The 27,790-nt window shown below is 40.4% G+C and overlaps 1 protein-coding gene across 2 annotated transcripts; it reads left to right on the forward strand.

Annotated features, from left to right (window-relative positions):
• The first annotated feature begins 12 nt into the window (after positions 1–12).
• itpkb (inositol-trisphosphate 3-kinase B) lies at positions 13–27,711 on the forward strand. 2 transcript variants are annotated; one of them, XM_038726156.1, is made up of 12 exons: positions 13–494; positions 5,346–5,544; positions 6,425–6,590; positions 7,091–7,375; positions 8,332–9,270; positions 20,367–20,466; positions 20,931–20,968; positions 21,087–21,262; positions 22,040–22,244; positions 24,482–24,583; positions 24,990–25,061; positions 27,021–27,711. In XM_038726156.1, the coding sequence occupies exons 2-12, from the start codon at positions 5,498–5,500 to the stop codon at positions 27,228–27,230; spliced, it is 2,340 nt and encodes a 779-aa protein (XP_038582084.1). In that variant the 5' UTR covers positions 13–494; positions 5,346–5,497; the 3' UTR covers positions 27,231–27,711. The 2 variants fall into 2 exon arrangements, with proteins under 2 accessions (XP_038582084.1, XP_038582085.1); XM_038726157.1 differs by having other exon boundaries at positions 6,428–6,590.
• The last annotated feature ends 79 nt before the right edge of the window (positions 27,712–27,790 follow it).

Below are 27,790 nucleotides of genomic sequence, written 5' to 3' on the forward strand. Positions count from 1 at the left end.
GACGCTTCCGGCTTCAAACACACAGACAACCAGCGCTTCACTACGAGCACAGAGGTCTCGAGCAGCACGCATGACAACAGAAACCTCCCAAGAAACTATTTATCCCGAGAGCAAACTGTGAGAGGATTTCACCGGTCGGTACGAAATGCTTTGACGATTTCCTGAAATATCCAGAGAGAAAACGTGGAAGAGAAAATAATTTTAAAATCTTATCCTCCTTCTTCTTCTGTGGAGGAGTATTTTTGGTGAAAAGGTGAAGACGCAAGAGAGACCGGCGGCAGCGTCGAGCAAGTCCGTTTGTGGAAGAACCCCCCCCCCCCCCCCAAAAAAAAGTTTAGATAAGTTGTTTTGGCGCACAAGGAGCCGTGCCTTTGCTTGTTTTGCGTTCCGAGTGTCAAACTTACAGACAGAGAAGAGCCGTCCTCATTCGGTGGTGTCTGGTTCTGTTATCCCAGAGAAGACCTTGCCCTTGAAGAGGACGGGACAGTGCGGAGGTAAGATAACACGGGACCCGCCACTGTCATGTCAGGACCCCCATCTGAGGAGATTATTGTTGTTGGAAAGAGTTTATTACACTTCAATACCTCAGGTGTAAATGGACAACAGTGAAAGTTTGCAGGATTACAGGCCTAGTCTAGTGGGGAACTGGGGGAACCAAACATTTTGAGTAGTTTTAAAACAATTTCATCCTTATTTTAAATTCAGAAATAGTTTATCCCTTCGAAATGGTTTAGTCTTGTTGAGTCTTGTTTTGTGCTTACAGATGCACTCATTTTAAATAACAGCTGCTTTCCAATGATATACAGCACAGTATTATACTGTATCCTCATTTTTCAGCCACAATATTACTTAGATACGGTTGGACAGCATCTAATGGCATCTCAGAGTTGAATCCACTTTATCAAATCAGTTTATGTCAATAACTCTATGCAAAAAAAGTTATAAATGCTGTAGAACATTTATAACTTTTGTTATAAACTTTTGTACTGCTCTTCAGTACAGCAATTGTTTGTATGTTTTGCACATCACTATTTACTCCTAAATAGAGCTGTAGGAGTAGGTGTTGTTTATTATATAATGTTATTTTACCAGCCGGCAACCAGATCCAAAATGGGAGCAGCTTTAGGAACCCAACGCCTTTTTTTATATAAGCATTAGATAATTAGTTTGCATTAGATTAGAGATCATTTCTAGGTCTTCAACTAAATATATTCAGATTTTTTTCTCAATTAATCAGTTAAATATTTGGTCTATAAAATGTCAGAAAAACGCCCATTAGGCCTACATTTTTTCCCAACATCATCAAATGTCAGTTTGTTTTGTCCCCCCCAAAAAAAGATATTAAGTTAACAGCAATACAAGAGTTTTCTCTTGTATTGCTGTAAAAATCAAAATTCTCATAATGATAAAGATTATAAAGATGAAACTGTCAAATGTGTGGCATTTTGCTTGACAATCGACTAACTGTTGCAGCTGTAGTTACTTCTAATTTAGTTTGTGTCCCCCTCAAGGCCTTTCCCCCCACTGGGAACCATTAGTGCATGCTTGGAGTACATGCCATCTGGTAGAAGTGGATGAAATGGATACAATTTTCTGTTGTGATGTAGTGATTTTAGATTGTGATATTGATATATGTTGTAATATACAGTAGTAAAGTTTCCGGACATTCTATCTTTCTATCTAGGAGTTTGTGCTTCTGGCTAATCTACTGGGTTAAATACCTGACAAATAAAGTTACATACATTAGTCCTGCTCATTCAGGTGTAACAGAGAGAGATAGAAAAGGGATTGAAATACTGTAACAGTACGTCAAAATATCTGGCTATAGGACAATCTGTATCTCCTTGTTTTATTGTCATATTTTCCCAGCCTATATCAACTGCTTATTTAAACTTAAAGGAGCAATCAACATCATCGGCAGTATCTAAACTTTTTGTCAGTTGTTGTTTTTAGTGCGCCACATGTAGGTTTATTGCCCACTTGTGTAGGCAAGTGGACAGTTTGAATACTCATACAGTCCCACTCATTGTGACATGAGGCTGCGCTGAAACACAGACAACACTCTGAGGTAGCTTACATGTGCGCTTGTGCCAGAATCTTCACAACCAGTATTTGTCAAAATTATGTTTCCTTGTTATTGCAGTGGCCAGTTTTTGGTGAGCCAACAGCTGTGGTTTTTATTATGATTACGGCATACCAGCAAAGAACTAAGTCAAGGCCAAGGTCGTGGTTTGCCTCACTATCCTGCTTCTTGTCTGGTTATTAATTGGTACTAATATTATATATTAAAATGTTTGGATTGTCAAAATAGCGCTCATGGATATTTTCTGCAGACACGTGTATCTTTTTTTATCTGGGTTACAAGTGGGTATCAGAGAGGATAGGAGCTTTTCTAAAGACTTTGTTTTTTGCTGAATGTTTTACCCAGGACGTATACGTGCATTTCTTTTTAAGCTGTTTAGGGTGCAGCAGATGTCCTCTGCTAAATGTCATCCAACTGTTCCCTCTTGTGAAGCAACTTGATGCTAGGTAGACAATAGCTAAGAGTTGAACCCAGGGTTTAAAATGCAACCTTTTCATGAAACTTTGATGGTCCTGTGGGGAAGTTGGACCTTTTGGCGATTACAGTGCAAAGAGAAAAGAAGGTCTTTGGGATGCAGCTAACCATGTGAAACATGCAGTGTGAAAATGGTTCCCGGCGCCCAGTGCTTCTTCATTACAGCAACTCAGCCGTTTCACAAAGTAAATCCACTACTTCTGCATGAAAGATTTAGAATAGACAACTACACCAAAATAGCCTGTAAACACCTCTCTTTCCTTTCACCCAGCTCTCTCTCTCTCTCTCTCTCAGGCCCTGTCCTGGCATGTCCTGTTGTTTCACTGAAACGTGATGGTTGTTGTCCATTAAGCAGAGAGATGTGATTATGCAGTGTGACAAAAAAGCTGCACTGGTGGTTAGTAAGCTACTAAAGTTGACAAGCCGTTCAGACTCTCACTGCGTCACTCCCCAATAAGGAAATCCCATGTTTACCCTGTGTTCATGACCTGATGTCTTCACTTATCTGCAATCAAAACACATCCCAAGGTAGCTTCTGATAGCTCAGCACAAAGAATGTGCTTGAAGGAGCCACAGACTGTGGACTGAAAAGGATTTGTTTTTCTAGACGTTGGTGGTTGAGTTTAATTTAGCTGACTGTTCTGCAAGACACAAGATATTGCATGGTGTGAAAAAATGTATCTGCGTCTGTTAGGCCATGCTACTCTGAAACACACGTCCCATTTCACTGCCAGTCTACTGAAATATTGTACTTATTTTACTGCCATATGAAAGAAAAAATTACTCGATATTTACCTGCATTTCTCATCAATTCAGGTATAAGAGGATCCCTTGGCATTTGAAATTTCATGCTAAAAATGTATTTGCCTAAAGTCTAGACATATTTTTCACAGTTCTTCATAGCAGTAATATCTTGCTCATTCTTATGTCACATGTTATGCAAAGCAGACTTTTAGTCAGACAGTCTTGACAATCACTCATCTGTCTTATCAGATATGCAGTGCTGGAGCTGTGGACATCAGTACAGTTGGTATTTGTAAGCTTAAAAATAATTTTGTCACTCACTAAAATGATGAGTCTGTCCATCTAATTCACTTGTAGATTCCCTTCCTGAAGCTCACATCCCAACCATTTTGATTCAGAAACTAAAATGTTTGGTTTTGGTTCCCGAAGGTCTCTTTCTTACGTTTAACTAGACCCTTGTGCTGTTGTGGTCAACCGATTGCTGATGACCCATTGCAATGCTGATTTTTAGAGAGCAGAGCTGATGAAAATTTTAATTACTCCATGCAGAGTACATGGTTATTTTATCCAGTAATGTGTTGTTTCAGATAGACTTTTTTATTCATTCGTTTTTTAATTAATTAGTAAGAGAAACATATATTGGGTTCTGCTGTAGATTTCAGAATGTGACTGGTGTCATAGGAGAGCGGCGTACAGTTTGTCGTGACATCATTCAACTGCATTATTCCCAACAGTATAGCAATATATGTTTAACACTAGATGTGCTATAATTTAGGATGATTAATCGGTGCAGATTATCTCAAAATGCCAGATATCGGCCCCATTAATCGGCCGACCGATTATTCGGTTGCACAGCTAAAGATCAGTACATGACTTTCTTGAAAACCAAGTTTAACAAGTTGATTTTAAATCATATGATAAATAAATAAATAAGTCACATGTTTTTGATTCTGTCTCGCTCCATGCCATTAGCGACAAGTCTGTTTCAAGACATCCGTAAAATATTTGAACAAAGGACCTTTTCAAACGAGGGTCCTGTGACATGAGAATGACTTACAGTGTCTTGAAACAAAATCTGAATACAAGAGCGCCGAAGTGTCATAGTGAACACGCAGAAGGAGAATTGCTCATTCGGTCACTTTGGGTGTCTCCACACATCTTAATCTGCATTTTCGCCATCCTTTACCCCTCTGTCTCGCTACCCTTCTCCTTCTATGTTTAATTCTGCTGCTGCTACGTTTTATCTGTTTTATCCCTCTCTACCTCCCTGCCTCACTTTACCCTCTGCCTCCTGCCCTTTCTCATTCTCCCTCTCTGAATGTGTCTATGTATTGCCATGTTTCTGCCCTTTTCCATGTGCCTCCCTCATTTTCTCCCTGAAAGAATGTTACCTTAAAGTTATTTTTTATTTTTAGACCAAAGCAAATTTCAAACAGACAGCGTGGAGCTACAGGGTCGAGGTGAGCCAAAGATTGCCACAGTTTGGTCAGGCTGAACTTTGGCCATTGTGTTGCTGCTCCTTTTAGAACATAGTGGGGTACAACTGTGAAACAAGAGTACGAAAGGTTCATACAGTTAAATATGTTAACTTAGTTGGAAAGGAGGAATTCAAAGGCCGAAGGGACTCAAGGACGAAGACAAACATGAGTTTGAATAAAATTAACATTATACACATGCGGCTTCTACGAAACATGAAACAATAGAAAAGGCTAATTGTATCCAGTGAGTGGAACATGTCCCTTTCTCATTTTCTTGCAATATGGTTCTCTATCTCTGCCTGTCCCTCTTTCTAACCCCTTTCCTTTATTTTTAATCCCAGCTCGAACACAGATATCTTTCATTTTGAGTTCACGACAAGACTACATGAGTTATCTTCTTTGTCCATGACGCAGTTAGATCACTTTCCAGGAATGGAAAATTGAACTTCAAGTGTCTGTCCTTTTTGGAAAAAGGCTTTTATTTTCTCATGTTGTTACGCACTCCGTGCTTTTTCTATAATCGGAAAGGTTGGCCAGAGTAAAATGAACTCTCCTCTTCCTTTCAGCGGTGAGTGCAGATTTTCCTGCAGTGCGGAGCTGCCGCTGCTGACTGAATGCAGGGGACACACTGAAAGCTGTTCTCCAGACCTCCCTGCTGCTTAAGGGGAGACTGCCAGATGTGTACCCAGCACTCAAAACCCCTGGCCTGGCCGTGGGGATGGCAGCCTCTGCCCTGAACCTGAACGGCCTTGGAGTCATGAACAGGTCAGTTTTTTTCCTATGGTACATTTTGCCTTTTGTTGTTTTGAGACGGCACCGTTTCCCTGGAGAGTTTTTGTACAGGAAATGCATATTTGAAACATGTTCGGTCAGTATGGCTTGGTGCAGCTATGAGGCTGTTAGACTGGACTGGTGACATTACTTTTTTTTATAATACAACAGACAGACAGAACTTCCTTTTAAGAGGCAGAAACCTCGAGCAGAACCACGGCTCAGGGTGGGCGGCCATCTGCCTCGACCGGTTGGGGTTGGGGGAAAAGAGAGAGAGAGAGAGTTTGAAATACAGACAGTAAAGGTTGTAGTGGTACAGACTGAAAATGAATAATGGTACAGATAATTATAGTAATGTTAATGATAATAATAATAACAATAGTACTAGTAATAACAAGTGTAGCAGAGGGTGTCGAGCAGGAACATGGTAGCAGCAGATCCAGACTCCACAGCTCCAGAGCCAGAAACACCTGCAGAAAGCAAAAAAATTATAAAGTCGTCCTGCTGCCATGTTGATCATTACATTAAAATATTGTCTAATCACTTGTAGAGATGCATAAAATATGCCTTTATTCAGCAGGCCATTTCTCTATTACTTTGATTCTGTAATGTCAGCTTTTGGAGTTCCATGCTATGAATGTATTGATGATTGGTTTGTTGTAATCAGATTACCATGTAATTACTTCAAAGTCCTAATGGTTAGACATTCTGTTTTGTCATGTGAGACTAACATTATTTAAGTTTTTAACATGTAATCTTCTACAGTATGACACGTTTAGGTTTAAGAGGCAACAAGATGTAACACATATATTACTATGATAAACAACCTTCCCCTCTCCTCACCCCGTCCCATCCTATTCTATCCTCTCCACAGCAGTAATCAGTTTCACACCCAGCCAGGTTCCTCCAGTACCACCTCAGGAGCTAGAACCAGTCCAGTCGGTCGACCTGTGCTGCCGGTTCCAGAGCGGAGCACCTACTGTCAGTTACTGGGTGGGGGAGCGCTTGGTGGAGGTGTCTACAGCCCAACCAGCCCTCAGGTAACTCAGTTGTCACATCCAGCCTGTGGGAGCAAATTTGAAAACATTGTTTTCTTGAATAGATGAATTTATTAGACAGTAAAACACTTTTTTTGGTTTTGCTGCTACTGCCTTACTTGGTCTGGTATGATCAGTAGCTTATGGTGGCTAATGTTGGTTTGTGTAACTTGCATTTACTGAGTCAGTTTGCTGACGATACAACTCTTCTACTTGCGCTACTGTTTCACTACGTTTTAGCATTTACCGTGATGAAATAATTTTCTCTTGTGGCTACAGTGGCCACTAAAGTTACATAATCCCACTTTAAAGAAAACACAGAAATAACTGGAAAAATAAAGGAAAGAAGAATAAGTAACTGCTTTTGTTTGTACTGATAGGTTTTTCAGCATGTTGCTAAATAACTGAAGATCATTGTCTCTAAACCCGTGTATTAACATCTACTGATATGAGCGAGTCATTTTTGAGGGGCGCCCCTTATCCCGTTTTGTGTTTGCTCCTAGACGAGCCCTCGAAACCTGGGTCGAACCTTTGTCTTCCCCCCTTCATCCTCGCTCTCCCCCAGCCACACCCCTCATGCTCGCTCCCCTTCCCCGCGAAGCCCAGAGCTCCTGGGAGTCAATGTGGGCCAGCGAGTCCGACGACTGAGCTCACCCGGCGGTGAGGAGAGAGAGGAAGGCGAAAGGCAGGAGGATTGGGGAGGAGAGACAGCAGGAGGAGAGAGGCGAGAGGAGAGGAGACGCCAGGCACAGCTGCTGCAGATACACAGAGAGCTGCAGAACGTTGAGGTGATTTTACACGTGCCTCTCTCTTCTTTGTTTCTTTAACTGTATACGTCTACATCTACCCCTTTGTCTGCCTTTATCTAGAAATGCAATCATTTAGCAATATGGAGCAATGTATTCAAACTCTAAAGGATTAACTACATTATTCTGATTAGTTGGGCCAGTCAGAACAATACAAGTAAAAAATACTCTGAGCTGTGGTGATCCCAAAATGCAACAGTTATTCATTATTTGAAGGCTGAGCAGAACAAAAGGAAAAAGCTGGTAAACCACATGAGTGTTAGGACTGATGCTGATGCAGAATTCAGCTGTTTCTTTTACTTTTGTTTCTATTTTTATTTTTTCTTAAAGGATAATACTCAGTATCATACTTAATAATAATTGATTTCCAGTCCATTATCATCTATCATTCCTAAAATCAGATAATAGTCTCTCCAGTTATTGATCTTGTGAGTCAATGTGACTTTTGTTAACTTGTGAATAAATATTAATTACAATTAAACATTAATTACACTAAAGATAGACAAAAATGTGATTCTCAGGTTTAGTATCAATACAGGTTATTTGTTGCATTTGTACTCCTTCTCTTCTTTGTATTTTGTTGAAAGCCAGCCTACATTTTTACTAATTTGTTTGAAACTGCAGTCATACAATAGATTTGTAGCTTGCCAACACTTCATTTTTCAAGACAGTCTGCCAAACATGAGAAACCACTAGAGTTGAGGCTCATTTATTTTTCATTTATTACATTGCTAGGATATTACAAGGATATTTTGCCATTTTTGTCATGTCAGTTTATCAGTCTTACATCAGCAAAGGTTTCACTGATAGCAGTGCACCTGTGAAATGATAAGCAGCCTAAGCCAAATATGACAAAAAAAAGTAAACTTCTCTACAGTTAGACCAAGGAAACCAAAGTGTAGCTGCATTAAGTCCCTTATTTTTTCTGTGTCTTTCAGGTCAGGGGAAAAGTGGGCATTTTCGAGGCCCATATTTCTGGAATTCGTGCCCAGGTGTTTAACAGCGAGCTCCAGCGCAGCCCTCGGTCTCCAAGACGAACCCTTGAATGCTCAGTGACCCACCCACAGGAGAGTAAAGTTTTTCCTGTTGTTCAAAATGGAAGAGAAAGGGAGGGAGAAACTATGGAAGGAGAAATGAGAGAAGGAGGGAATGAAGGTGAGAAGGACAGCAGTGCTACTAAAACGAACACTGAGAACAAGACACTGATTGATCAAAATGGCCGGCATTTAGAATCAACAATGCAAACTCCCTGTTTAGATGGACCGTTTGCTGTTCAGGACTCCCTTGAGACATTAAATCCAAATGCAACAACAGACAGAGAGATAAAAGAGGGTGAAAGACTGCGGAAAAAGGAGGGAGAAAAAGATGCATGGGAGGTAGAAAATGAAATAATGCTGCGAGACGAAAGTCAACGGACAGAGAGCAAAGTGACAGATGAGAAAGAGGGCCGGTTGTGTCTTGAGACACTGCGCCAGACAGAGGCAAAAAGATTGGAGGTTAACCCTGAAACCACTGCTTTTCCTCGGGCACAGAGTAGTGAGAGCTCCCCTTGTTTGCTGGACATCACAGATCACGGCTCGAACCACTCTCCCTCCATACCTGCAGTCATAATAACAGACCATGGTTTGGAAAGTCAACCTCAAACTTCTGAAGGCCCCGGCTCAGACCAGGGACTATGCAGCTCCCCTAGTCCCAGTTCCAGCCCTGTCCCTGGGCCGAACTCTTCAAACCGCTCCCTCAGGAAGCTGTCGTCCTCCTCTGCCTCCTCGGCTGGTTTCTCCTCGTCTTGGGAAGAGTCGGAGGAGGATGTTTCCAGTGATACAGAGAAAGGAGAGCAGCTTCTCAACCCTGCACTCCTCAGTTCCAAACAGAAAGCGGTAAGTGGAGTCAAGTGAGAGTGTGTCTGCCAGTGTGTTTGCTTGGATCTACAACCTGCCTGCGATTCACTAGAGCTTTTGTAGTTTCAAATGGCAATGGGCTTTGGAGACTACATTATATCATCCACATGGAAAAAGTCAGAGAACAGGTCTGCCGGTTGGTTTGTCGGTGGGTCACTTTGGTCCAGACTGAAATATCTTAACAACTATTAGATGGATTGCCATGACATTTGGTACAGATATTCATGGTCCCCAGAGGATGAATCCTACTTTGGTAATCCCCTTACTTTTCCTGTAGCGCCACCTGCAGGTCAAGCCTTTTATCTATCCTGTGAAATATCTCAACATCTACCTCATCATTTGTACATTAAGCTAGCATTTTCTTAGTGCGCTAACACACCAAACTAAGATGGTGAACATGGTAAACATACCTAATAAACATTGGCATGTTAGCATTGTCATTGTAAGCATACTAGCATGCTGATGTCAGCATTCAAAGATAGACTTTATAAAAGAAGTGGACGAAGCGTTTTAAAGCCTCGAGGCTGGCATTTTGGCAGTTGCCATCTTGGTTTTTGGAACCAGAAGTGACCATATTTGGACAAGAGGATTGAGCTAGCTAGCTTGGTTTGTAAGGTGCATCTGTAATTCACATTAACTGTAACGTGTTACAGACTAAAAACAAAATGCAGCTACTTACCAGAAAAAATCCAGACTCCTTACAATTCTTGTCGATCACAAGGTAACCACACCCTAAAGCATACCCTGCTTTATCATCTATGTTCCCATAAATGGGACCATAATTTACTAAATGAACATCATGCTGTTTTTAAGAAGACTTGAAACTAGAGATTGAGACCATAAACTCATTAGGAAAGTGTTCACAGAGGTAATAAATCAAGTAAGATTGTCATTAAGTCCAATGCAATTGGACTTCTTTTTGCAGCCAGTGGAGTGGCTGCATGCTGGTCTTTAGAAAGAATGCAGGTTTAAGACACTTTTGCATTGGCTTCAGTTATCAGACCCGGAGGTTGCAGCTTGCATTTAACTAAACGCACCCCTGTCCCTAAGCACAGGCTCACAAAGCCAGAAGCATGGCTGTAGACTTGTACAGTTGAATTTTAAATGTCAGCTGAAATAAAGGTTCAGCTGTACAGAAATACAGATTCACAATACAGAAGTATTCATATTTGTGAAAAGTGAAAAGTCCTGTAAGTTCCTTGGTGGCAACCTTGATGTTTTTGATCATTTTAAATAATCTAAAGAGCTTGAATTGGCAATTTTGCAGCTAATCTTGCCATATTGGGAAAGACTGGGTGTATTGACGCGGGTCTCTGTTAACGATTGTGCCTCAGAATGTGTGTATGTCAGTGTATGTGTGTTTGAATGTGCCTGTGCATGTTGCTGGGTGCTCTTGTGTCAAATTGGCCAGAGCATTCTGCCTGAGTAATGGTTGACATTCACAGTAACAAAGCTAGCTCTGTGCCCCGACCTGTGTGTGTGTGTGTGTGTGTGTGGGTGTGTTTTTAGTGTGTGGGTAATGTGAGGGAGTGTGTGAGAGCGAGCACGGGTGATAGAAAAAGGGAAAGCAAAGAGAATTTGCCAGTCACACACACTTAGGCTTTGCCTGCATTTGGATGCCGTTCAAAGAGGAGGCTGAAGCCTGTTTGGGTATGCATGTGTGTAGGTGGGTGGGCGGATGTGTTTTTATTTGTAGCCAGGATAAGTTCACGAGGCCATCTCACTTCTGCTTTGAAACACGATTTAACGAAGGATTGTATAACTGATTTTTACCCTTGTTTCTTAAACAATGTGCCAGTCCCAAAAGTGGCCCTTTTTTAGGACTTCACACTGCAAAAATATTTTCTTTTTGGGTTTGCTTAAGAAATGAAATGCTCACAATCAATCAGTTAACTATCAAACTATAAAACGTTGTAGAATATGTAATTTGGAGATGTGGTCCTTCTAATGGTTCAGACTTAATTTTCCATGTTAGCTTTCATTATGAGAGGCAGCAGCAACAAAAGAAAATTAAATGTTCTTGTCAAAATCATATTTCAGTGAGATTTATGATTTATGAGGTGTCTTTTTTTTTTTTTGGCATAATTAATGGAATGACCCATCCTTAAACCAATGTCACGGATTACAAAATATTTGTTTAAATGAATTTGGCTGATGAATTTGAATAGTGTTTGTTTTGCATATTTCCAGTCATTGTTTTTTGGTTAATCCTGGTGAAGAAGGAGACAGAAGCTCCTGCTGGCGGTTGCTGATGACTGGGACAGGGTTTAGTATACTTGTAGAAGGCTGGATTTCCTCCATGGTGCCACAAAGATCAAAACATGCGGGTAATTCATGTTCTTGTCTGTAGCCTGTCACAGTTCCTGAGTTTAAGGGAACCTGGTGTATGTGCGCGAGAGGCAAACATGCAGATACACATAAAGCACGCTTGCTTGTGTGGGAGGTATGTAGGATTGAGGACAGGGAGAGATAGAAGAGGAGTGATACTGAGAGAGGTAAAAAGAGAGGCGAAGAGAGAGACTAGCAGATCGAGACAAACATAAAAGCAGAACGTTGCACAATATTTCTGTATATTAGCTATGTTGTCTTAAACTGACATTTAAGGAAACATATCTACTCTTCTCGTGGCTTTATTTATTGCAGGACGAACTTGGCTTTATTTGGCGTATAACAATGAACATCACATCCAGCACACTTTAACAACATTTTACAACATTTTACATACAAGATGTGTAGTGTAGCTCTGGTAGCTCTATATACACAATGAGGTAGCAGAGAAACAGAGAAAAAATGTGCAAGGAAAGGACAAGTTCCCGCATGCCTGGTGAAAAATAAAAAAAGAATGAGACCAGTGCTTTCTGCAGACTAAATTTGTCATAGTTATAGGTTTATGTTAAGACTTTTGCGTCATTGTGAATGCATTTGTTATCCTGACGACTGAATTCACCCTTAAGAGTAGTTTTAATGAATTAATGCTCCTTTGTATTATTCACCGTAGTAAGCATGACATTTCTTTTTTTTTTTGTATAAACACAGTCAAATACATCTGCTTTGTTATGGTCATTAGCTTTTGGATTATGTCAACTCATTTTTTAAGAGTGTATGCGCTTAACTGGTTAGAGGCTAGAAACTGAACAGAGCCATATATAGACACTATTTGGCTGATGTTTTGACTGTTGGGCATTTCTCCAAGGTTAGAAGGTGCGAATGCGCTGCCAGTGTTTTCCTAGTTCTAGTAAATTGACAGCAAAAGGACACCTGCACTTGATTGGCATCTGTTTCTTTTTTTATATTTCTACAAAATGTCTGTTGAGTCCTGGGGAATGAAATAAGAAGAATCTGCCTGCAGCAGTCTTTGGTGAGCTGACACCCAGTTATTTGCTTTAATGTGTGATTTACCTTTAAGCATCAGCTCCACGCCCTATCAGGGTAGTTTAAACTAAACAGCTAATGATGAAACCTGATAGAGATAACCAGAAATAAAAAATACTTTCCATAATAGGCTATTGGGGAGTGCTGCAATTGCACAGGACAATAACAAATTTTTGACTACAAAATGGCCACTTCATCAAAACAGCTGGCCAGATAGCATTGAAACTGAAGGTTATATGCATAAACAAGATGGAAATAAATAAAAACAAAAAACAAAAAAAAACAAGATGGAAAGACTGACAATAAACAAGAATCAATTAATATCCAAATATTTGCACATTCATGTAGATTTACTGCTATTCTCTGTTTTATATCACAATAAAATTGATGTCTTTGTGGATAGACTGTTGAACTAAAAAAAATCTTTGTAAGTCACCTTGGGCTCTGGGCAATTATTTATCACTGGCTACTTCTTTTTTTTTCTTTTACATTTTATAATCCAATTTTATAATTGTTAGTTGCAGCAAAACAACTGAACAGTTTGTTTTACACTCTACAACTACAGATACAAACTACAGATATAATTTTATTTTATTTTATTTTATATTAGTGACAGATATAATTTTATTTTATTTTATATTAGTGAGAGCTTAAACCTGTACTAGGCACAGAAAACCCCGGCATCACGTTTCAGCTTTTCAGAAAGATTGATGAACGAAGCCAAAGCTAGTGGAGCAGAAGCTGCAGAAGAACGGAAGAAGTGGGGCAGGACATATGAAGGTCTCACAATAAATGATGCAGGCGGTGCTGCGTTACGCATGCTGTCTGTAAGCGCATTACAATTTTGGACACATTTTGATACACCTGAGGTCCTTAAAACTCAAGCACACATTATATAAACGGATGTGTCCTTTGGACTGAAGACGACACCCATGCTGTTGATACTGTAAAACACATTCTGTTGCACATGCTGACACACCCTCTTACACACTACAACTTTTGCTCATTGTCCTCTGCAGAACAACACAGTACTGTTAACAGACTGTAACTTTTGTCACTGTTACTGACTCACATCCACTTTTTTGCACGATCCCTTGTGGTCACACTCTGACCCGAACATTAATCTTGAACTCCGTTCCACTAAGCAAATCAAACTTTCCAATAACAGAAAAATGATTAGTATTTTTTTTGGTGGACTGGACAAAGACTCATTTTTTATGTCCTGAACTGTAACTCAAAGGTGGTCGGCACAAAATATCAGCACACACACACACACACACATTCTGAGACACACACACACTGTGTTTGTACTGCAGTGGAAAATCTTCACTACCACGGCGGCCGGTTGCCTAGCAACCCTGTGACGTCAAACCGAGTTTCCCTCTCACAGCTGTGTGTGTGTGTGTGTGTGAGACAGAGAGTCTTTAAGTTTATGAGTGTGTGTCCAACTCTTGTTTGTGTGTGTGTGTGTGTGTGATTTACCATGAGAGGGGAAACACCGGTCAATTCTTTATTTGGTGTTTCTGTGTGAGCTTGCTGGTAAGAGTGCCTGCATGTGCGTGTTCAAGTTGCCCCCCGGGCCATGGAGGAGTCAGGCTAGCCTGAAGTTAATGAAGCTGACATTTTGGTTGAAAAAGTATCTGGTGTTGAATCCAGTGCAGAAGTGAAGTGTGGTTTCACATGGTTTCAGAGCTGTGAGAAGACACACTGGGGAAACCCTGCTGGATGTGATACACGATTACAAGAGGTTATGCAGAAAAAAGGATTTATAGGACTTAAACAGGTTTCAGGTTAACAAAATCTGTGGAAGTTTTGCTTAAATTCTGTGCATATTAACATGGCTGTGCTTGTATAGGTTATTCTGCTGGTTAATGAGCAGGCGTAAGAAACCCACAAAAAACAATTGTGTTTGTTTAGTTTACTTTAAGGTGCTTCAGAGTTGAGGCTAGATCTGAACTCAGATATGTGCGTTAATGTTCCATAGTGACCTCAATTTGGAAACAAGTCTTCCTTATCGGACTTAAGTATTTAGTTATAACATAACTGAACAACCACATCATAAACATCTAACCTTTTTTTCTTTCTCGCCTTTACATAGCCATCAGTTGTGCAAAGCTAGTTTTCCACTGACCAGCTGTGCTTGCTAAGAGATTTATCATGCACTCTCTAAGCATCTACTGCACGTTGTTTGGCCTGCATCACACTCCCTGCAGTTTAATTTAGTCTGCGTTTGTGTTTGAGTGTCGTGTGTATGTGTGTGTGCGCCTGTCAGTTTAAACTTTGCAGACTCAGACAGCTGCAATATTTGTATCTGCAAGGGGACCTTGTGGTGAGCAATATCAGGCTTGTTGTTTCCTCAGTGCTTCTCCGTTGAAAACATCAGCATGCATCAGTGTTTCCCCTCCTTCTTCACATTACACATTTGTAACCCACAGTTACCCTTTGCCCCAAGTTTTTTTTTTATTTTTACCTTTCTCACCACCTCTCTCCACCTCTTGTCATTCCACCCTGTGATATTTGGTAGCACTATGTAACCCTAGGTCTCTTGGTCAAAAACAAAATGTCTGCACATTTCCTTACATGGAGGCCTGTTGGTTTCTTTTTATTACTATTTGTGAAACTTGCACAGAAGCAGTGTATGTTGCGTTAAAACACGTTTACAGATATTGAAAAACATGATGCACTCTTCTAGAAGATAATATAATGAAGGGGGAAATTGAAACTCAGTGCTTCTTTTTTCCTCCATGCTCATTCGGTTGTTTACAGAGGGCAAGGCCTTTTTTCTTTCTTTTTTTTGTTTGTAGTCAGCGGATGTGGAAAATACTGTCGCTGAGGCAAGCGGCAACCCCCCCCACTTCCTGTCTGCAAGAAGTTCCTTCTCTTGCCGTTTCCTCTCTCTCTCTCTCTCTCTCTCTCTCTCCCTCTCTCTCTCTCCCTCTCAATGGAAACTTTACTGTTTTTCCTGCTCTCCGCTTGTCATCCAGCTGGTCTGGGGATAGAGATAGGAGAGACAGAGAGACCGCTGGAGAGCAATGAGCCAGAATAAGATGAGACAGAGAGGCCGACTTTGAGGGGTTTTAGGCAGAGAGACAGAGAGTTGACATTTTGGCCAATTCATACACCTTTGTGAATTGTATTCCAGTTTCAGGTTGCTGTCCAGCTTTGCTCATTTAAGAAAAATGCCAAATTTTTAAGTAATTTTAAAACAGTCACCATAACAAATACGACATAATAGTAAGACATTTGTCTGACTATTAAGCACTGACAATAAACTCCATGGAGCTGCAGAGTTTGAACAGTTTGCTTCGAGGAAACTAATTCCTGCTGGAGACATCCATTTCTTCCTGTGGGTGTCTGATGATTGACAGTCAGCACAGTGCAAAAAAAATGCACACACTGATATGGGAAAACACTAAAACAGAGAGACTGACGATACCAAATTAAGGCTCTGTGGTTATTCAGATGGATCATCTAGGAAAGGCAATTTTCAAGTCAGTCAAAGTTATGTTTCATGCAGTAAAGGAATAAACAGCGGCAAATGACTTCTGTTAAGGTCCAGGAAGACAGTACTGCATATAGACTGTTTGGACAGACCAGAATTACTTTAAAAAAGATTTAGTATTATCCTTCAATTCAATTAGTGAAAAAGGCACAACATGACAGCAAAGGAGAGCTATTTCTAGGAACCATTCCTCTGATGGGACTGGACAGATTTACTTTACCTGGATAGTAAATCTCGGACGTAATATGTAGTGCTCACACATGGTCCGGCGCTTTCTTTACTTAAACCTTTATTGTATTCTTGAAACAACATGGACAAATAAATGCAAATATTTTTCTACACAAATCATGGCTGTTAAATCTTTTTAAACTTGACTTTCCATGAGCAATTTTTATCTACGTTGCACACTTTTGGAAACATTCATGCAAATTATATTTTCACAGACTCACAGCAGGCGATTGTCATCTGCCAGCTGTGAAATTAGTTTCGCAAGCTGCTGTATGAATATCTTAGACCCATTTTTTAATTAGTACAGTCAGTACACGTGAAAAATCACACATGAAAAATGCATTTATGTGCATGGCTAGATTTGACTTCCTAAAACCTCAGATGTAGTTTACTGTACACTGTCGCACCCAGGCACCGTAGTAGCTTCATCAGCTAAGCATAGAACGCGTGGGCGCTGCTGTTTAGGATGTTTCCTTTTGTCTATTTTAGCTCGTGTTGTAACTTCAGAGCCGTACTGAAGACACATTCTTACACAAATGTACGCATGCATACTCATATATATATAAATATACATATATAAGCAGAAAAATGTGTATGAACGTACAGGTTTAGTTTGCTTTTTTCCACAAAGCCTCAACATTTCCCTCAGGTGAATTCACATTTACACACCCAGTCACGCACACTTAGCTACGTCTGTGTCTTTCAAATGTTGTGACCTGGAGATGGAGATTTGCATGTCCACATTATGTATGTCCACTGTTTTGGTAATCAAATGGTCCACAATTGTTTATCAGTGCACACACTCGGGCGTGTAAATCTTGCGGTGGGGCAAAGTTTTTAAACCAGAGAGAGGCAGAGAGTTTGGCTACGTTTTGCAGGAGAGCTGGACAGATAATCAGTTTGTCAGTTTGTCAACTTGTCAAACAGAAAGCCCATCGGCCTGATGTGGAATGCATGGCTGTGTTCAGTGTGGAGTGTTGTTGTGTCTGTCGGAGCCATCTTTATCATTACCATCATCCACCTCTGCACCAGCCACCTTCAGGTACTTTTGTTTCAGGCTTGTAATTGCTGTGGCAGAATGCTTTTCATACCTGGATTTAGCCCTTGTTTAGGGATGTTTGACAGCCCTACCTTTGGAGGTAGATTTTATTGAGCAATAATAATGCTGGTTATAGTTTTTCCATTACACACAAATCAAACATCTCCTCTCCTCTGATTGCATTTTAATGTCTCTAGCTTCTAAATCTTCACTGTGACGATGTCTGTTATTACTGACACCTGAGATAGTCCAGACTTTCTCTTTTCTTTTTCTCTCTCTTGCCCTTCACAGCTCACACATACACACACACACACACACACACACACACACACACACACACACACACGCACACACACACACCAGCTGTAAGTGGGCAACATGGTGGATAGATGACAGTCTGAGTTGACAGAGAAAGTGCAAGGCCTTGGCTACTTACCAAGGTGTAGCCTGATACTCTTGCTCTCTTGCTAACTGGCTAAAGATGGTGGAAAAGATGAGAAGGGGAATACTATTCAGTTTAACTTATTAGTGGTTTTCTGATGGTCTAAAAAACTTAATCAGTGTTGTGTTTCCTGTAACTAGAAGCCAGAAACAGTGATTGAAATCTGTCAGCTGGCGCAAGAGTTTTTTAGATTTTTGTTTCATTTCAACCTTTGTTCATTCAGAGGAAGCTGACCATTACTGTGCACGCATCCACTGGATATTACCTTTTGCCTCCAGGCCTCCGTCATCTTACTTTAAATCACACTGAACCTTTCCATTTCAAACCCTCCTGTTTTTAGACAACCTGAAGCACGGAATAATTTCAGAGGATTTGCATCCAAGAAATCAATTCAGTAGACTTCTAGAAATATTGACCTTTGCTACCAGACTTGCTATTGTTGCATTTTGTTGCACATGTGAGTAATCCGTATGATATTCCAGGGTCTTGCCTCTCTCTGAGACACAATTCAGCTGACCCAACGTGCAGTTAGTTTCCACCATGTGATCCACCATGTGTGTGTTTTACTTTTCTTTTTCTCTCCTTCAGTGGTGCAGAAAAAAAAACCCTCATGTGACTCTTCAATCCTTTAGACAGAGAGAGGGAAAGAGATGGAAAAGTGTGTGTCTGAGTGTGTGTGTGTGTGCCTGCATCTAACCATAGATAGTCATGCTATCAGCTGATGAATTTTCATCAGGTCCAGATTATGTGACATGGGTTATATATCTCCTTCTATGGTCCTCTTCTTACTCATCTTATTTTATCTTATCCTTCCGCTCCTCTCCTTTCTTTTCTTCTCGTCTGTGGTTATTTGTGGACATAATATTATTTCTCCTGGTATTTGCCTGCCAGAGAAAAACCTTCTGTGTGTGAGATCACAACAATAACATGTAGAGGATATTATGCACCTGTGTGGAACAGGAGATTTCAGAATTATATATAATATTGTATTACACAAGATGCATTCACTGACCAGATGTGATACTTGAAGGGTGGATTTTACATCTATTACAATGTAATTTGGATTGAAGTGTTTGTGTTTTGTTTTAAAATCAAATATAAATTCAGTTCGAAGCATTTCTAACATGTTTTTAATAGAAAACATTTCTCAGTTTTTAGTGCAGCTGCATCCACTGGTAGCTCTGTTACACTGTTGCACAGCCACGCATTGTTTAAACCCACAGAACAAGACATCTGGAGTTTTTCCATCTGATGTAATGCTGCAGGCATAAAAAAATGGTGTCTTTGGTTTGAATATTTCATTCAATAAGAGTGTGATTTACTGTAGCTTCAAAAAGGTATTCCACATGCAGCAGAATTAGCACATAATACATCTACTTATAGGACAACTAAGTGAATATTAGTGTTCATAAGGAAAAGAGGGGTTTTGTTCTTAACTGTAAGGGGCAATAGAAAGTGTTCCATCTAAAGAAAAGGATCTTTCGCCTCGTGTTTTTGCTCATCTGAATATATTACACTTCTTGTTCTTCAAATACATTTTTAACTGTATAACTTAACTCACATATTTATCAAGTAAACATAACAGTTATTGTTATGCAGGGAACAAACAGTACTTTTAGAGAGTTTAACATGTCTTTCTTCTACAGTTAAATATTGATACGTCTGTAGAAACAAAGTCTTTCCATCACAAAGACAGAGAACTGGGATGGGGAGCTGGAGAAAGGGAGAACTAGCCATCGGTCAGTCTGTGGTCACTGAGATAAAAGCTGTTGATGTTGAAAAAAACGTGCTTGTGTGTGTTTGTGTGTCGGAGACAGCATTATCTCTCAGTCTGTGAATGAGTTTATGTGTGTTTGTTTGTGCATGTGGCACGAGTCCCGCAGTTCAATGTATCCTTGCCAGGGACAGGGAGAGCCCTTGGAGAAATGTGTGTGTGTGTGTGTGTGTGTGTGTGTGTGTGTGTGTGTGTGTGTGTTACCAGGGGAAACCCCAGCTCTATCCTCCAGAGTTTAGTGTTCTGAAACAGCAAAAAAGAAAAAGAAGAAAAAAGAGAGTGTGGGAGAACCTGGCAGAGAGAGATTGAAAACAGCTCCCCCAAGGTCAGGGATGATCCACAGTGTATGTGTGCGTGCGTGTGTGTGTTTTAAAGACTTGTTTTGCTCATGGCCACTAAACGAAACCTTAAAAAAGCTGTGGATCAGCCAAAAGTTTCAGAGGAGAACTTTTGTTTCCTGGCTGATTTTAAGATGGCGCTAGACTGGCATCCGTTCATGTTTTAGAAAGTTTGTTGAGTTGGAAAACTCCTACTCATACTGTCACCATATCGCATGTCTTCAAAATCCAGATCCAATTAGTTTGTATAACCAAACACAACAACGTACAACAAACTCAATAATTTTTTAAAACAGTGTGGTTTAAACATTTTGATGGATTGCTGGTGAAGCATCAATCAGAAGGATAGTCACTTATGTTTTGTGCTTTTGTGTTTGTAGCACAAGTCTTGGAAGAAGATTAAGAACATGGTCCACTGGTCACCGTTCGTCATGTCCTTCAAGAAGAAATATCCCTGGATACAACTGGCTGGGCACGCAGGTATGTGGACACACAAATCAAATGTTGCATAAGAATCAAAACAAAAATCTAAGGCCAAGACAATACTCTAGCCGAAAAAAATAGTTTGCTACATTTAGTTTGTATGTCTAGGATGTTTTTTAGGATTAAGAACACACACAACTTACTGATTATTTCCTCTCACACAGGCTCATATCATACATGCATTTTGATGGTCAGCTGGCCTTTGTGCAATTTTGTAAAGGAGATGTGAGTCAACACGAGTCTGTCTTTGGTGCTAAGGGAAAGTGTTTGTGGCAATGGTTAGCAACAGGACTGGGAAACCTATCCTTCAAAGGTGTCTTGAAGGTTGGAGGCTCAGCCAAATAAAAATAAGAGCATGCAGCTCTAACCAGTTCACTTATACCCCAACTTCTAACCTCACTTTAACCCTGACTAACTTAAACCAAGCTACTTCCAATCAGTAAAAGTGTGTCTTTTTACAGGGAGCTTTAAGGCCGGAGCCAACGGCCGTATACTAAAAGTAAGACGCTCTTTAACATCAATCACACCTTCTTTGTCATTGCATGGAAAATTGCTCTGATACATTCTGGTTTAGAGAGGTTCTACATATCGTTAATACTGATGTTGATATCCTTTAGAAACACTGTGATTGCGAGCAGCGCTGCTTGTCCCTCCTGATGAGGGACGTGCTGCGCCCATATGTCCCCGGTTACCATGGAGACGTAGAGAAGGACGGCCAGAAATACAACCAGATGGAGGATCTGCTGGCTGAGTTTGACTTCCCGTGTGTGATGGACTGTAAAATGGGAGTAAGGTGAGAAGACACATCACATGTCGTGACATCACGTAAATCGTTAGATGGCAGGGTTGTGGGTACAAAACAATGATAGATTCACTTTCATGTACTTTACTGTGATATCCCACAGACTTTCACAACAAACTACAAATATGTCTGTGTTTCTTTAATCTGCAGTGAGATAGACAATTTAATTTGTATTTTAACTCTTTGTTTTTGTAGTTTTGGCCATCATTTGAAATTGATAATGATAATAATCTAGTGAAAAAAATTCTAACATTTCTGAGATGTGGAAATTTGGCGACAGCGCTCCAACAAACCCAAGCATTCACTTTTTTATTTGGAGTTCAAAACTTCTTTCATTATCCCTCATACACACAACAGCTGTGTAAACTATGGTGAGTCATTGAGATCAAAGTTGAGCCAGGAAGTCGGTCTGTAAACTGTTTAAAAGTGACAGTTTGGGGAATTTCTTTTTCTTTAAAGCCTTTGTCGCTGCATTCCCAGATTTTAGCACTTAGCTTGGTGAATAAAAGGTCATTATTACCAATGGTAATAGTGGCCAAAATTACAAAAATATAAACACCTAAACTGCAGTAAATGAGAATGATCCTTTAACAGCCATTAAGCAGCAAATATCTCTAGATTAAAGGCTACTGTGAGCAGCTGTGTCATACTGTTTCTAGAAGGGATGTCTTCTTCACACCTTCTCTTTCACACACTCTGCCCATCTCTGCCTTGTCCTCCTACGTCTCGGTGCTCATGTTGTACCACCTGTTTTTTCTCACGCTTCAGGACCTACCTTGAGGAAGAGTTGACCAAGGCTCGTAAGAAGCCCTCCCCGAGGCCCGACATGTATCAGAAAATGATCGAGGTTGATCCTGAGGCGCCCACACCAGAGGAAAACAACCAGAAGGTGGTAACCAAACCCAGATACATGCAGTGGAGGGAGACCATAAGCTCAACAGCCACCCTGGGATTTAGGATAGAGGGAGTCAAGGTAAGACTCAAAGAGAAAGGTGTGTGTGTTTGTGTGTGTGTGCAGCCTTCCTTCCCTCTTTTCTTCTAGTATTCAGTGTGTGTCTCTGTGTTGGGGGATATGTGTCCTTCAAGGGCATGATCTCACTTCTTGTTTTGAACAGAAACTTCCTCTGAAGTATGCATTTGCGCATGAGTTCCTTTGTCATACATGAGGCCTGCCCGTGGCAGCTCTCTATATGCCTTGGCATCTGGCACTGACATTGGACACACACACACACGCTAGGTCTCGGCTGTCTTTATTTGAGGGTTGCTGCTATATAAGGACATTCACAGCCTCCCTGTGGTCTGTTGCCATGACACTGAGGGTTATCCCCAGAAACAGAGGCGTGTGTGTGTGCAATGTCACCTCTCTTTTTGTAAATGTGAATGTGCATCTGTGTAACTATATTATATATACTGTATATTATATAAGTGTGTGTGTGTGTGTGTGTGTGTGTGTGTGTGTGTGTGTGTGTGAAGGACAGAGAGAGAGCTCTAGCTATTGTCAGATGTAAAACATAAAATGGACATGAAGTTGTTACTGTGATGTAGAGACAGAGCTCAAGTTAAAACTTTATGGATGAAAGACACTTTTGTTACAGATTAATAACTCACCACTCTTGCTCCAGTCCATATTGCCAACCTGGTCGGCAACATGTAGCCTACCGCTGAATCGAAGCTGTTTACAGTCTTTTCGCTGACCCACCTTTCTCTGCTTCTGATTGGCTAGTAGTCCTTAACTAGGAACTGCACATGTGCAACTCCCAACAAAGATAATTTAGAGACAAGATGTGTAGCCAAAACAAAGCCTTCAACACAGGGTGAAAAGAGGAACTGCAGCAATGTGCAGTATGACAAAAAATATGGTGTTTTTTTGAAAATTAATCCATGTAAACCTGTTCTGGTACAACCTTTAAATAACATTTTATACCTGAAAATGAGCATAATACCACCTCTTTAACTCTCCTCCAGAAACTTTCTGTGAAATTGCCAATACACCTGACATTGTCACCATCTTCTTTAATAAAAAGTTGTACAGTACAGTCATATTAAAATATCAGGCTCTGGCAGGCTGATGGTACGTGGACTTCGCATTAGTGGGCTACACAAAAGTACTGTTCCATATCAGCAGTCATAGGGAGCATGTTTATATTAACCTTAAAAACTGTGCACCCATGATGAAGGGTGATCTGCTTGAATACATCGGACTGGGACTGTATTGCGGAATCAAATAAACTATCAAATGTATGTGTGTGTGTGTGTGTGTGTGTGTGTGTGTGAAAGACAGAGAGAGGGCTCTAGCTTTGGTCAGACCTGAACCATAAAGGGAAAAATAGTTTTGGCTCCAAATAGGACCTTGTTGCCTGGCAGCCAGCAGAATAAGAAAAGCTCATTTATTCCACTCTGAACCACATGGTTGGTTACCACTGCTGGTACTGCTTGATACTAACCTACTTTACTACTGCTTTGCTTGATTATGTCCTTTTTGTGAGACTTTCCACAGCATTTTACAAGAAAATAACAAAAAGCTCAGGACCCCAGAGACAGAACTCTGCATTGACTCGATGTTGGTGTATTGGCAAAAGTCAGAGCTGCAGGTCACATAACACCATCAGACCCATAAAGGCTGAAATGATTACTCAGCAGTCGATCAACAGAAAAATAAAGTGGCAGCTATTTTGACAATTGATTTTTTTGATTATCTTGAACCTGTTGGTGGAAAGACAAAACAAGCAATTTGAGTATGTCACCATGGATTCTAGGAAACAGGGATGGACATATGTCACTACTTTCTGAAAATGTATAGATTAAACAATGAATACATTTATTAACAATACAAATCAATAGACGCATTCATTCTGAAAATAATTGTCAGTTGTCGTATCAAAATTTCAAGTGTGTGAATTTGAAATAAACAGTTTCTGAATATGGCCCTGGTCAGTAAAACAGAGTCAAAGACCCTTCCTTGCTTTAAGGCTAAATCTCTAAAAATATCTTTTCCTATTCTCATTGTTTGTTCTGCTTTTCTTGGCCATCCTCTCCTCTGCTGCTGCTCCTTTCTATCTTCCCATCCTCTGCTACGCTCCCGTCCCTCCTGTCTGGAAGTTGTGGTTTATGAGGACAGAGTGTTGATGTACTAAATATGAACTTTTATTTACACCCTAATGATCCCTGAATGATATTTTGTCTAATACTACCCTCTCCTCTCATCTGTAGAAGGAGGACGGGACAGTGAACAGAGATTTTAAGAAAACAAAGACAAGAGACCAAGTTATTTCAGCCTTCCATGACTTTGTCAGAGGAAATAAGGACATACTGGTGAGTGTGCTGGTAGTGTACTATGTGTGTGAGTGTCGGTAGCCTTGACCACTGGGACAGAAAAACAGACGAAGAATGGAAATTTAAGGTAACTGTTCTGTTTTCACCCCATGGGAAACACAGATACACACATGTACATACACAGATGCACACATACACAATGTGACCTAGGTCAGAAGAAAAGGGAAGTCCTTGGGAACTCCCTCAGCCTCTTTACACATACCCACATTCTTTTTTTGTTTTTATTTAAATGAGAATAGATCATATAGCTCCACTTCAAGTGGAGTTTATTGTTTGCCCAGATTAGCAGCCCAGTTCTAATATAAACAAAAAACTGTCTGCATCAAAAGTGGGCAGAACTGTGTGAACAAAATATAAAAGCTTGTGTGTTGCTGTTTTTTTCCAGAGGAGTTATCTAAGCAGGCTGGAGGAAATCAGAGACACTCTGGAGATCTCCCCGTTCTTCAAAACCCACGAGGTAAAGACACATGTCCAGCGATGGAAATAGTGTTGTACTTCTGGTCTGTGGTGCAACTTCAAGTCATTCATAATTAACATAAAACTGAGCTTATCTGTCACTTATATTTGTAGCATAAAGTCAAAAATCAAACATTATTATTGTGTGGCATTTTAGCAAATGTGCGGTTATTTTCAGCTTTGTTGTTTTTTATTATTATTTGGTAATCTATTGTCTACTTACATGTAAAGGGAGTACACATAGGGCCAGATTTACTAAAGATTTGCGTGAGTAAGAACATGTGCAAACTTGATATCACCAGCAAATTAACATGTAAGCTGTTCTACAGTGTGCACACAGAGTGACGTCTTTCAAAAGTGCAAGATAACACCTGTTGTTCATTTACTACTTTTGCCTTAATGAATATGCAATTAGGGGCGTTTCAATTTTATTGTGCAAAATATTGGGAGGGTAACATGCAAATACCTTTATTTACTACACACAATGTGATCTACCAAGCCTAAACGCAATTTTATGTGAGTGCAACAGCATCTGTATTTAATACGTTTGAAAAGAAGGTGCAAACCGGCAAGTGTTGCGCAGAGATGGCTGCTGTTATTGTTGCCAGAAGGAGACACAGCTGTAATGAAAGAAGACATAGTGAAATTAACAATATTAGATATTATTCTATATCCAATTTATTCGATGAACTATATGAATTGAATAGGGGTTTTTTGCTGTTGTATTAACATTCATGCCAATACAGCAAAATTCGTTTTGACCTGACTTCTTTTCTCCTTGAGATGGAAGAATTTAGAAAGTTGCATGGCGCTGTGGAGAACCCGCAGCTGCAGTGGTGCTTGAATCATGTGTAAAATTCATCCAGTCAGAGGGAACAAACAGGAGATCTTGGAGCGACCGGGCACGGTGCGGACGGTCGGTGATTGTTCCCTCTGGCTGGATGAAGCATGATCTGCTGGCATTTCCTCGTGTTTGGGTCATTCCAGTATACTGTAGCTTTTTCTGCTGGGGTTTCCCATAGCAGTTTTTCAGGTGTGCTGTCCTAAGTACTTCAACAATCTTAGGCAGGATGGGCAGGTTCATATGATTTCCACATACTCGGGAGGCACTGAATGAAACAAACCAAGGTTTTTACGCTGTGGCTGCTTTCCCTCCTGACTCTCCATAGTGGAAACCATTAAAACACGCAAAACCCTCATTTACCACCTCCACTGTGTTTGCTCCTGTTGTCATCTACGCAATAATTCTTAGTAAATCACCCATAACAGGTACTACAATTACACATGCATTATTTTAGAATGCACACGCAATTTAGTACTCTTTCTTTAGGATGTTAGTAATCGGGCCCAAAATGTTAAGACACATAAGGCTTTGTAATACCTGTGTCAAGTCAAACTGTTGAATCATCCCATAAATTACTGCCAAATCTCAATAATATTTGAGCCTTTACTTTTTAGAAAAACTTGGAAATGATGGGGTTTACATTTATGTTTGCTTTATGTTTTAGGACTGGGCTCAGTTCAGGATGTGTGAATTTCCATGTTCTCTAGACTCTCTTGAGACATATTAACTGAATTAAACAGCCTATAGCACATACTTTAAATTGCTGGATTAGTTCCGCTTCTGGTTAACATGAACATGTAATTTACTGTGTGTAAGTGTAATTTAGTGACACTAACTCACTCAAGCAAACACACCAGTACACACACAGACATAGCAGGTCTCGTCACAGAAATTGGACAGCAGCTGCCTTGACCACACACTCAGTTTCACACTCGAGTGTGCACACATACACACACCTACGAACAAACAAAAATAACAACAGACACAAATGTAAGAAGCTGGTTTAACAAAACAGGAGGTGAGATCATGTTTCTGAGGGACATAAAAAGAAAGAAAACTGTTTTAATAATGATTTCCTGTTTTCTTAATCATCCAATTGTTTCTGTATCTCTGCAGGTGATTGGCAGCTCCTTGTTATTTGTTCACGACAGTAAGGGACGGGCCAAAGTCTGGATGATAGACTTTGGGAAAACTACTCCTCTTCCTGACGGGGAGGAACTAACCCACCGAGCACAATGGGTAGAGGGCAACAGAGAAGATGGCTACCTTTGTGGACTTGATAGTTTGGTGGACATCATTTCATCCATGGTGGACTCTGAGACTTGAAGTCTGATGGGTGTTTTTATCCAAGTGAACATTTGGACACACAAAACCTACTTCCATTCATTCTTTCTTTCTCTGGGGAACACTTTGGACTTCCTCAAAGATTCCTTCACAAACATTTGTCCCATAACAATACGTGGTCAAATCCATGATGTTCCATTTCTGTTCATGTCCAGGAGATTTCAGGATCTTGCTCTTCCGCATCCATGGCCCTTTTAATGTGATCCTTGTACCCTCAAGGGCCGTCCGTAAAAAGCCTTTTTCACAGCAGACATGTTAACTTCTCATAGCAGGAAAAGCACAGATGGAACTAATGACATTAAAGATGTCTCAGATCCGTTAAGTGTCCCAGTAATACGGCATTCAGACCAAACGCAAATTTTCTCCTCGCGACGCTTTCCTCGCGTGAGTACATTCGCTGCAAGTGTTCACACACAACGCGAGAAGGCAATTTTAACATGATAATGTGAATAAACACAACTTGCCATTACTACAGCTGTATGAACCCAAAGTAAACATTTTGCTGTGATTAAATAGCAATAAACGGATTAAACTGATGCTGA

Source organism: Micropterus salmoides, unplaced genomic scaffold (assembly GCF_014851395.1).
Source record: "Micropterus salmoides isolate LMB-PRFRI ecotype aquatic unplaced genomic scaffold, ASM1485139v1 Ms_hic_scaffold_18, whole genome shotgun sequence".
NCBI lineage: Eukaryota > Metazoa > Chordata > Actinopteri > Centrarchiformes > Centrarchidae > Micropterus > Micropterus salmoides.

What these genes read in the sequence shown, in the direction of transcription:
- itpkb (XM_038726156.1), top strand. Translation starts at nt 5,498, where the DNA reads ATGGCAGCCTCTGCCCTGAACCTGAACGGCCTTGGAGTCATGAACAG. An exon ending in ACAGCCCAACCAGCCCTCAG is followed by an intron (nt 6,591 to 7,090) that starts GTAACTCAGTTG and finishes GTTTGCTCCTAG; the next exon opens with ACGAGCCCTCGAAACCTGGG. An exon ending in CCAACGGCCGTATACTAAAA is followed by an intron (nt 20,969 to 21,086) that starts GTAAGACGCTCT and finishes GATATCCTTTAG; the next exon opens with AAACACTGTGATTGCGAGCA.